The following is a 12,123-nucleotide window of genomic DNA, read 5'->3' as shown; positions in this document are numbered from 1 at the left end:
ACATCACCGAGTGAAATAGACTATCGTTTCTGTAAATGTGAATAACAGAACAAGCTTGCATCTAGTATAGACAGCATTAGTGCACAGTACTGAAATAAGCTGAGATATTTTCACAGACATTACTACACCCTTTACTGAATAAACATAACCACCATACCCATTTAAAATCAGACCATATAATTCTTTTTAATGTGTCTCAAGGCAGAATTGAGAGGAAAAACAAAGTAAATGTGCAGTTACACATGTACACAATCAAGAATAAATCAGCCACGGTAAAACTGCTTAGTTTACAGAGGCTGTCCTTTAATGAGTCCAGCCCAAGTAATATTTAAGTATCCAAGGTTAGTTTTCTATTTGCAGTTTAATGTACATTCATTGTTACAGACAGTCCTGTAGTGTACAAATAGAAAAACATGATTTATGATTACAAAAAGAAAAAAAACTTTCAAATTTGAGTCACTATTTCTAGCATTTATTTTAAAACCTAAAATTGAATATCTAAAACACAGCCAAGGTCACAAGTTAGTTGTGCAAATATTAAAATGTGTGCAAAACATTAGACATAAATTATATTTTAAATATGACTACCTCCCAAGGACAAATCAAAAGTGAGTATGTACACTAGTTCATTGAGGCTCAAAGACCACTCAGGAAAGGGTTTTCTAAAATCTGATGCCACTATTTATGGAAAAATAAAAAGACGCCAGCCACAGGAGCTGACAGTAGTGCCCTCCAGAAACCTAAACCCATGGCTCCCTGTGTGGCTGACTGTAACTCTGTCCTGTCAGCACCTGATGCCCCACCGCCTGGGGACCTGGGGATGCTCTATGGCAACATCACTGGTTACCAGAAATTTCCTCAGAGGCAGCTCTGTGCTACAGTCATTTCTTTCCTCCAAAGGGCTGGAGTCAGATGCTCTGTTGTCAGGAGGGGTGGATCAATGTGGTGTTGCCGTTTGATTGGCCAAAGCAAAGTTTTGCTGCAGCACCACCAGAGAGTTGCGGAGCTGTGAGAAAAAGAACTTACTGAGCAGCAACACCTGCTTTAGGTTTTAATCAAATGTGTGATAAAGGATAGACATTAATAAGATGGACTCCTGCAAGATGTAAAATAGAAAAATTACAGCTACACATCTGCCTTTTCTAAAGAATAACTACTGAAACCCTAAGTGTCCCTCGGCAAGACATTAAATTATTCTTATATATACACAAAAAAATACTATAGGCAAATACTGTGATGTGTTTGAGAAAAAAAAAAAAAAAAAGCACTATACAAGTCCATTTAACTAATTTCTGAGTTAAACTGCAACACGTCCATCCCTAGCACACAGTTTCCTGCCGTTCTCCAAAGGGGAAACTGATACAGAAATGGCTTCAAACCCAAGTTTCTTATTTAACCCCCTCAGATTTGAAGTAAATCCTTAGGGTTTAGACTATTTGTTGTCGGCTTTTTTCTACAGTAGCCAGTGTTAAGTCTGGACACTGGAATCTCAGCCTACCCAGGATATGTTATAATCCCAACAGAGTAGCTCAAGGAGCTGCTGTTGATTTATTCAAACAAACTTGGTGTCACTGTTACAGTAATCACTGATATCAATAAATCAACATAACTTCACTTCAGAATGGCACCTTCTGGGCGCACCATTAGTTACTCTCTTCACCTATCCTATGAACATGGCACCAAAGGAAGCGCAGAAGTCCTCTGTCTAAATCAGGAGTCTGGGCCTTCATGGGCAACCTTATTGTCAACACTACACCAGGGCCTGGAAGAGCTCCTCGCTTGGGCAAGGATGAGCTTTTAACCAGCTAAATGCAGGGTAATGCTGGTAATGAGGGGAGAGAAGTAGACAAGTTCCACTTCTTCCAGTCCTATCCATCATGGAGATACCAGGCAAGAGTCTAATCAAGGCCTCTGACTCTAGCTTCAAGGATGTAGTATGAATCCAGATTACTAGCAAGGAGCTTCATTCTTGGTTAACTGCAGTTGACAAGTGTGGCTAACGTGGAAAGGCTTGGATTTAACAATGTAACATCCTACTTTGGCCCTTGCTGGTGTATAAAATAACCCTGGAGAGGAACATCAGTAGCTACCTGTATGGATGGCTGGGGTTGACACACAGCCTGTATGGGACAAGCATCAAACTTCAGCTCCCTCAGCAAGGAGTTCAGGATGTCACCTGTCAGAGCTCCAAGGATCCCAAAGTATCATCAGCAGGCATCTTGGTCCAGACAGGTAGAAAGTGGAAAACTCAGGAGGGCCTGGAGGTTGCTAAGTCTCAGCTGAGACAGGGTTTTGTTTGAGACAGTGGCAGTAGGACAGGCTGTCTTAGAAATTGTCTTTTAACCTTGCTTTGACAAGGCTGAAGGCAAGGAAGAGGTAGAAGAGGTGTGTGCAAGGATCAAGAAGAACGTGCAAGTCAGATGCTGGCATGTGCCAGAAAGGAGCATGGAGGCTGTGAAGACACCCTCCAGATGGCTTTGGATCAAGAGTGATCCATAGGCCAGTGCTGCTGGGGCACAAACTAGGGCCTGATCAACCTGTCTGAGTCCCCTCAGTGAGAAGGTATTATGATGAAAGACTTGACACCCTCAGTGATCTCAGAAACATTACTGATCACACATCCAACGACATCTTGGAGACATTAAGTGTCCATCCTAGAAGCTCATAATGTCTTCCTACACCCCACATCTCAGTTTGTGCATTCTCAAAGTTACAAACTATGTTCAGGAAGACAAAAAATTAACATAACAGATCTGTGATGAATTGCACAATTTTTTATGATCTACAATCAAGGCCACATTTGAGTTAGAATCAGGCTTTTCAATGATTATGTACATTTCCAGCTTAAAACACCTATCCAACCTACCTGTTCTAAAAGACTGATGGAGTCCTGCAGTACAGCTTTTAGTAGGCGTGCCTCTTCCCTGGTCCTGTACCCAGACTCCTCTCTGGGACCATATTCAGGAGGCAGGCTGTCAAACAACATAAAAAAATAGAGCAATTACACTTGTGTGCACAACCAGATATTCACCTTTGCTTCACAAGTTTGTCTCTCTTTGTGTTTTTTACCAAAGTGAAGGAAATGTAACAGTATCTAAGAGTAGCCGAGTATTGGTGCAATACTACATAACTTATTATATAACCACACTTGCAGAAGCTGACAAACAGGCAGCTTCAACATGAGTCATTAGAATAAGAGCTCTCTTGTATGTGGGCTGACCACAGACAAAAAGGCAGAAGACTGACCCTTTTCCACCCACACCAACACTTATGCTGTCTGAGTGATCATGGCCACTACTGATAGTTATCACCTATGAAAGATCAAAAATTTGCATGTTGCAAAAGAACAGAAAGTTTTGTGACCTGGCCTCACTCCTCTCCCTCAGTCGATGTTTTGTGCTCAGGTATATGCGATGGGCCACGTCCTCCATAGCCCATAGTTTGAAAAACAGCCCCAGATTCAGCACCGTCAGAATCAGCAAACTGAAAGGGTCAAAGAAAAATGACTAGTGGTGTTCACAACAGCAGAGGAGAGAGATGTTTGGATGACCCAGTACCAAAAATTACCACACAACGTTTTTTCATTCCAGATTTTGCATTCCATATACATACCTTGAAAATAAAGACCCAACTTAAGGACAAAATGTCTCATACAATATAAACGACATTGTTTCACAGGTGTGTCTGCAGGTTGTTTACTTACATCACACTCATCCCAGCTACTATTGTAGTGGTGTTCCATTGGTATGGGCCTTTCATTTCTATGGGGCCTGAAACATAGTAGGGAAAGGAGTTTTTAAACATACTGACTGTTTTAAAATAAAACACGGATTACATTCTACATGAGAAAGCTTTGCATGGTTTCTTCAAAAATAATTTAAAGTCATGTACCCATGTTGTTGTCTCTGTGCTGTTCGGGGTCTTGCCCATACTGCTTGTTTGCTTGCTTCATGTGCTCTGGCAGAGTCCTGCTGTAAGTCCGCCGCCTCCTTCGAAGGCCACCCACTTTCCCAGTATCACCACCGCCTTGATTCATCTCTGCTTCCTCCTCCAGCAGTTCTGCTTCTATACAGTGGCATGACAAAACCACAAACAAACCAGTATTACATCATATAAGACAGAACAAACACCATGTGGTTTCAAAGTAAAGAGGGCATCCCTGTACATGTAGGCACTGCTTCATGAATAGCTAAAAGACATTAAATCCCAACTACTGATTAAGCTTTCCTGCTCAACTTTAGTGCACTTACATGGTAATAACAGTGACATTAAGTGATTGCAGTCATATTGCCCATGCCCATTATATTCCCTTCCCCTTCCTTGAAAGTACAGCTGTATTATGTTTCACTGGAGCAGAGTATGATGCATGTTGGAGGGGGGAAAAAGTGCTCTCCACAGTGTGCATACAATTTTCTACTCACCCAGCTGTCTGAAATAATCTTCTATGCCACTCCAGGAGTTTTTGGTGATAAAGGATTTGACCAGACCCCATGGATGCTTCTTATACTTCACATCAGTGTAGACCCTAGCAGAACATTATGTTTTATATTCCAGTCACTTACAATGTATAGGAGTAAATATATATATATATATATATATATAAAATGCTTCACCTTAGTCGACTCTTCCGCTTCGAGGTACTTATAATATAGTATCTGTTTTGTGTGTAGAAGTAGTCATGATAGGGAACATCATGAGTGTACACCTCTGAGTCAACATGGTAGTAATGACCATCCCTGGATTCTTTGTACAATGTCTGAGAAACAAATGGAAGACTAATGAGCACTGAGCAATTACTCACAAAAAAACATGCTTATTCATTCATTCATGTGTGTACACACCATTCACAGCAATGTAAAGATACCTGGTTCTCTGTCACAGTGGAGAATTTGCCAATAAGAGGGTTGCTGATGGTTATTGTGTAGTTCAGACTGCGCTTCGCATTTCCTAAAGCATCTTTTTGCCAGGCAGTGAAGCTGGTATCTAATAACACATGACAGGTTTAATCAGCTACAAATGGTTGGTATATTGGTTTTGTGAATGGAAGAAAGGAACTGGTCTTACTGGTTATCTTCCTGACATTCATAAACCTGCGAATGAAGCTGGAATCGGTGAAGAGCAGCTCAAACATTTTGTTAGCACTCATGTGGAAAACCTTGTTTAGGTAGAGACGCCCTTGCACATGGGACAAACCCACTCGCTCCTCCACTGATGACACAAAAAGAGCAGAAAAAGAGAAAAATGTTAAACCACAAGAACGTGAAATAAATAAGCTCCAGCTTTCTACAGCGGTTAGGTTGTGCCTCACCTTCCTCGATGCTTTCTGACTCGCTCTGCTCGGACACACCGTTCTCATTGGCGTTAAGATCAAAAGAAAGCGAGGAACGTTTGGAAACCCGTTCTGGCACGAGGCGATCCAGTGAGGGGGGAAGACGACGCTGCTGAGACGGGGTGTTGCGAGAGTCATCCTAAATAAGCACAATGATTAATAAAAAAAAATTTTTAAAAAAACACACAGCTGTTAGTGTTGAAACAGGCACAGGTGACATCATGTGAGAGAAATCCCATTTTACATACTGTGTTTGCAGAGTTCTGTGAGCCAATAGAAGAAGGCGCATCCTCCCCTTGAGGAGTGGAGGCCTCCAAGGGCCCATGCTCCATCACAGGCAGGCGAAGCGATGAGGTCCGCTCCAACTTCCCTAGACCATCATCGCTAACAGGCCTCACGCTTAGGCTACAGGTAAACAGACACATTGTGAGAGTCCCTCAGGGATATATTTGTGTTTGGCACATAGTTTATTTTGTTCACACATTATACTATATGGTATTTAATGTGATACAACAGTCTGTATATACTTTCTGAACAGTCACTTTTCTGTCCTAGAATAATTTTGTTATAGCATTTGACAGCACTGTGAAGTACATATGTAATGTGCTACAGAACAACAACATGAATCTAGTTTACACGAAACAACTTAAACCTCTGTGTGTTATAGCAGTCACTACATGGGTGGTAAATTATATTTCCATGAATCATAATTGTGCGTGGTTATGTGATGACAGGTGCGAGTGTGCAGACCTGGACTGCATGCTCGATTCTGCTGATATCTGTAAGCTCTCCATGTTTTCATGGCTCAGACCCAGGTCTTGCCCATAATGCTGTTTAACCATCTGCCACAACTCCAAGCTGGTCAGAGGCTGAAAGCAGGGGAAAACAAAGAGGTCACAAGGACATGGAACCAGCGCCTGCAGATATCTCTTCCTCTTGCCCAGTAACAAGGACTCTGATACAGAAACCCTAACAAAAAGAACTGGTTTGCAGGTAACCTGGAAACTTAGTTTTCACACAGTTTAATTTACAGGCTAATCTCCACGAATAACAAACAGCCTGCACACTTTGTCCTTATTAACCGCTGAGATACTCAGCTTACATTTTTCTGTTAACCCTTGACAACCAAGACACGGTCAATCCGTGAAATTTCACTAAAAACAATTAATATGAGAAAAAACAACTATAGCTGAACGTGCAGACAGACGGTCTTTAGATTGAGAAAAGAGATAAATGGTCTGTTTTGCAGATCTGTGTATACGCGCGCTAAAGCAACACGGTTTGTTTTGTTTTTAACCATATGGAGCCGATGTCAGCATTAGAGTCCAACTAAACACTCAGACAGTACTTACGTTTCCCCGCAGCTGTGAGCTTTAACTGGCTGTCAGACAGCGCTCTGTAACCTGGACGCACCGTGCGCTCACATTCAGGAAGTCCTGGCTTTGAGCGAGTTCAGGGGCGTAAAGACGCACCGCCCAGATTTACGCAGAGGTGATGGTAAATAAAAGCTCGTTCTACCTGTCTCACGTCCGGCTCAGGCACAATTCAAGCGGCCAGAGAAGCTGCTCGCTTTTTAGAGAAAATCCCGCTAATAGCTTCCTTTGAGCCCCGACACAAGCTGACACGTCGTCAATGCAAATCAGCCGTCATGGCCACACCTGAAAAGAGGTCAATGAACCTTTGACGGTGATGATTTCAAACAGGTGTTTACGCTGCACATCCCCCGAGCCTGTGCGGAGGAATCGTAAACTATTGTCTGACGTGTGCCCAGTGGTCATTTAATTATTTATTATCAATTTACAAAGAGTTAAATAAACACGTCTCCTTCATTGCCTTAGAAAAAGGCCTAAGCTGAGCTGTTGGGTTTATTTGTGGGTCCTAGTGGAAGTATTCAGATCCTTCATGTAAAAGCAGCAGTGCTATAAGAATAATAATATAAATATTCTTATCCCACATTTAACTGTGCATTTGTTTTTGTTTCATAGTCTTCAACTATTTTCCATACGTACATATAAACTGACAAGTCACTGCCTGTGGTGCTTTAACTTCCAAATATATTTTCTAAAGTTTTTACACGTCTCCTATAAAATGTTAAGACATATGAATCTGCCTATAGAGTTTGCATATGTAGTTTTTTGTGCAAGCAAACTCAGTTTATGCTTTTCTGGTTTGTTTATTATCTGTTTACATTAACAGTGCAAAGAATTGGGTGAAAGGTGGCTACGCCGAACTCTTGTGGGTTTATTTTTAACTACAGCCCTGACATACATGTCGGTGAATTATTAGTACCCCACTATGAGGAATTCTGTGTCTGTTAAACCCGTATGCAGATATTTACATTGCATGCAATAACCACACCGATAACCTCATACTGATTAGATCAGTGCTGCACAACAGAGTAAATAACTACACAGAGGCATGGTCTATGCTGGTGTTCTGGGAGGTGCTTAGTCACAACAGTCAAGATATTCAACAACAGTAAAGTCTATTTTGCTCTGATGAAACAGGGACTGTTGTTGAATATTTGCTCCTATGTGGTGTATTTTAGGTGAGAAGGCTGTGGGGGTTACATCCACTCAGTGGAGCTGGGCCTTACCTTGTCCAAAAGTATGTTTTGCCACATGCGGAAAATGCTCTGATAACTTTTTTCTCTTGCTGAGAATGAAGTGAGGAAGAACTGCAGGTGAAGACATAAAAGGGATAAACAGTTCAGATTTGTGTTTTTAAAAATCACACGTGAAATAAACTGTCTGCTCTCTTTTAACACATTGTACCTTCTCTGTGCTGGTGCAGATCTGGATGGCATTAGGAATCAGTCGAGCTGTCTTTTCTCTGGTCATAGTTGAAATGTCTTTGAGGCTCAGTGTAATCTTTAAAAAAAAAAAAAAGGTTAAAGGTTATGGTAGTTAATGCATCATTTAACAGAGTTACAACATCAGACCTTCCTACACAGAAATTATTTTGTGTTTACATCTTTTAGTGACTGAGCAACTCCCAGGAAGAGGCGTGAACTTACTGCTCACAAAGATGTGCAAAGATGTTGCAATATCATGACATCAACTGAAGCTGCCACAAGAAAAACAGTTAGTCCATTTCCCTTTTTGTTTTCCCCCTTTTGTAGCTTTGGTTTCTGTAAGTATTAAAACTTTTGCATCTTAAAGATCACACTATTCATTTTGTATGAAAACGTTGCTCTGCATTTACATTTGTTTTAAATTTCTTCATTACTTTTTTGAATGTTTGCTGTATTTCATTTGACCTGCAAATAATTTTCCAACAAATTAATAAGAGTAACAAAGATGTGAATTGAATATAGCTATATATGGTGACTTGCTTTAAAACATAATATATATTGCTCTCTAAGACAATAATGTATGAGCACAAACAATCTAAATGTATGTGACCCTGTTTTCCTGGTACACTGATCAGGCATAAAATTATGGCCACCTGCTTGGTGGTCCCCCTTTTTGCTGTCAAAACAGCCCTGACCTGTCAAGACATGGACTCCACTGGACCCCTGAAGGTGTGCTGTGGAATCTGGCACCAAGATGTTAGTAGCAGAGCCGTTAGGTCCTGCAAGTTGTGAGGTGGGGCCTCCATGGATCGGACTTGTTTGTCCAGTGTATCCCACAGATGCTTGATTGGACTGAGATCTGGGGAATTTAAAGGCCAAGTCCACACCTGAAACTCGTTGTTGTCCATTTTTGCTTTGTGGCAGGGCACATTATCCTGCTCAAAGAGGCCACAACCATCAGGGAATACTGTTTCCAAGAAAGGGTGTACATGGTCTGCAACAATGCTTAGGTGGGTGGTACATGTCAAAGTAACGCCCACATGGATGGTCAGACCCAAGGTTTCCCAGCAGAACATTGCCTCACACTGCTTCGCCTTTTTCCCATAGTGCATTCTCGTGCCATGTGTTCCCCAGGTAAGTGAAGCACATGCACCAGGCCATCCAAATGATGTAAAAGAAAACATGATTCTTCGGACCAGACCACCTTCTTCCTTTGCTCCGTGGTCCAGTTCTGATGCTCACGTGCCCATTGTTGGCGCTTTCGGCGTGAACAGGGGTCAGCGCGGGCACCTGGAATGGTCTGTGGCTATGCAGCCCCATACACAACAAACTACAATGCAGTGTGTATTATGATACCTCTCTATCAGAACCAGCATTAACTTCTTCAGTAATCTGAGCTACAGTAGCTCGTCTGGTGGATCAGACCACACGGGCTAGCCTTCGCTCCCCACGTGCATCAATGAGCCTCGGCCACCCATCACCCTGTTCCACTGTCCCTCCTTGGACCACCTTTGATAGATACTGATCACTGCAGACCTTCAGTGGTCATAATGTTATGCCTGATTGGTGTATGATTCAGTTGTTGAAACATTTAACTCCTTTTGAAGTGCACTTCAAGACTTAAGACTATTATTTACATTTATTATTCTTGTATTGCCATAATCTTACACTGTACTTGTGTATTTTGTTGATTTGTCAATATATTTACAGCTGCAGTCAGATTGTGAGGTCCTCCCTCGTGCCGTCCCCAACACCATGTCATTACCTTCGTACTCCGAAACACATTGCTGTAGAAACAGAGCCAGTTCTCTGAGAGGTAGAGGCGTCCCTGGAAGAGAATGTCCCGCTGGAGGGCACATGGGTAATCTGACGAAATATAATGTACACATGACTGCTGGAGCTGCTAAATCATCCATACAAATGAGTGTGCCCACAGTGCGACACACCGATGTAATAAAATACAGCAGTGTAATATAGTGTTTTTGAATTTTTTAGTTTACTATAAGACTTTGGCCAGTAATGTTATTCATTGTTTCATTTTTTGTTAAACTGATACAAAAAATTGAAATTCATATTTCAATCAGACCTCAGATAGATTTCTGAGGTTTATGTGTTCATAAACAATGTGTAAATACTGGATTTCACCATTGAAATAATAAATTTAATAACACAACTGCTGTTCACATTACTGTGACACACAGCCTTTGTAACTCACCTGCTATGAGTCTCTCTGACTCCTGCAGTTCTTTGAACAACCTCCTAAACTCATCAAACCTCTGTTTGTAGGTCGACACAGGGGTCTGAGGTGCAGCAAGACACTGTCCCTGAGGATCAGGGCTCTGGTGGAGGACAGGTGAACATTACTGAAACTGAGATTGTAATGCAAGATTTATAAAGTTAACAGCGTTACAATTTCTGGTTTTGTGCAGGAAACAAGAAATGATAGGCTGTGTAGAAGAGTTTAACAAACAGAACAAGAAAAAAAATGAAGAGGCATCTCCAGCAAGATGAACAGGATTAACAGCCTTCTGGGGTTTGCATCAGAGGCAACAGCAATCCCACTTCTGTGAGGCGAAACATGGTGTAATGAAGCTGCACAAACACAAGGGCAGTCAAAGGTTTTCCATTTTCTGTAAATTCTATTAGAGCAAATCATAAAAAGGATCCAACAGGCTAAATATAATAGAGAAGAAAAATGCTTCTAGCAGCAGCAGCATGTCTGTATACTGGGCCATGTATGGTAGTTCAGTTAATTTACCTCTTCTTCATCAGAGCTCCACCTGACATCCACCAAGGATGTTGTCTCATCTGTAATGTCATCACTGCCCACTCCTGACCGGTTGGATGCCAAGTCCATCTGCTCTGCTACACTGCGCACATTTAGAAGTGATCATTTCACTGCAGATTTACAGCTTCATTTTGGATGTGCGCATGAGCACATTGGAGGGAAAAATAAGTTAAAAAAAAAAAAAAAAAGGTGTGGGTCTTTTGAGAATTGAACTTTAAGTGTATGATCTGAAGCTTGGCGGTAAATATCAGCAAACAGGGATATCTAGCAGCAGCCCAGGGGATGTCATTATCACTGAAACAAAACTGGTTTGACGGGGAGGGCGGTGCTGAGGGAGCGTAGTCATGCCAATGAACAGAAACCTTACTGCACTTCCGTCTATATTTTCAACAAAAAGCAGTGAAAAGTGGAGAGGTGTCTTTTATAAGCCTGGATTTGTGAAACTATTTCAATCATTTTTAATGCGTATGCAGAACATGTCTTACTTTCTGTTCGTTTTTTTTTTGTTTGTTTGTTTTTTTTGACTGTGCTGGCTGATATAAATCATCATATATATCATGAATGGTTTGTCAAATTAGATCAAGATGGAGTAAGATTGTTGACAGATATGTGCAGCCGCCAACAGCGCGCATAAAAACTTTACGCACAGTGCCATAAGCGCACAGGTGTCCTGAAACTTCATTGATCTGTCTCGTCATGCAGGTTTTCTGCCACAAAATTGGTGTCAGTCACTTACCCAGCACGGAGTGGACCCAGGATTTCAGGTTATCTCTTAGACCGAGTAAAAAACAAAAACAAGGTAACACTAGTTTATCCGATACAGCGCTGAAGCTTTGTTGAAGTGTGCTCTCCTCCGCCTTGGTGCAGGTGCATCTCATTCAGCCACGGGAACATACTTTAAGGGAGTTGTCATCTTATTGATGACGCTCATTGGTCTTCACATAATTAGTTAAGGTCTGTCAAATGACCTCTCCCTTCATGTATTCACCAGTCCTCCAGAACAAGCAGACTCTAAAAATAGCCATGCTTTTTGACTGCAGGTAATCAGGTGAGCAATCTACTGCAGGGTGATTTTCTTTGAAAGAATAGTTTTTTTTAATTAACAATTAAAACTGTTAATCTCTACTTTTATCACTGCAAAAGCTTTGATTAAAAACACTGTTACTGCAATATAGTTAATTTTCTAAACACACATCCTGAATACAGGGTGTA

At 41.4% G+C, this 12,123-nt stretch overlaps 1 protein-coding gene and 1 long non-coding RNA gene across 2 annotated transcripts; one reads left to right on the top strand and one right to left on the bottom strand.

The window, feature by feature from the left end:
- Positions 1-160: 160 nt before the first annotated feature.
- Positions 161-11,779, bottom strand: gramd1c (GRAM domain containing 1c). Its single transcript, XM_026291922.1, has 18 exons — positions 11,648-11,779; positions 10,882-10,993; positions 10,339-10,462; positions 9,889-9,989; positions 8,104-8,199; positions 7,926-8,006; positions 6,080-6,198; positions 5,578-5,734; positions 5,309-5,468; positions 5,065-5,208; positions 4,865-4,983; positions 4,614-4,756; positions 4,422-4,525; positions 3,892-4,065; positions 3,704-3,770; positions 3,364-3,483; positions 2,867-2,972; positions 161-1,006 (listed from the first exon to the last, which is right to left on the bottom strand). Exons 2-18 carry the CDS (start codon positions 10,978-10,980, stop codon positions 938-940), a joined length of 1,983 nt encoding a protein of 660 aa, XP_026147707.1. The 5' UTR covers positions 10,981-10,993; positions 11,648-11,779; the 3' UTR covers positions 161-937.
- On the top strand, positions 6,075-10,888 carry LOC113121434 (uncharacterized). Its single transcript, XR_003294726.2, has 5 exons — positions 6,075-6,322; positions 8,310-8,461; positions 9,834-9,984; positions 10,410-10,476; positions 10,553-10,888. It is a non-coding gene; the product is annotated as an uncharacterized LOC113121434 (long non-coding RNA).
- Positions 11,780-12,123: the final 344 nt, after the last annotated feature.

The sequence above is a fragment of the Mastacembelus armatus genome, chromosome 20, assembly GCF_900324485.2.
Source record: "Mastacembelus armatus chromosome 20, fMasArm1.2, whole genome shotgun sequence".
In the NCBI taxonomy this organism is placed as follows: Eukaryota; Metazoa; Chordata; class Actinopteri; order Synbranchiformes; family Mastacembelidae; genus Mastacembelus; species Mastacembelus armatus.
The sequence above is the reverse complement of the archived record's forward strand: the minus strand, read 5'-3'. Positions and strand labels throughout refer to the sequence as shown.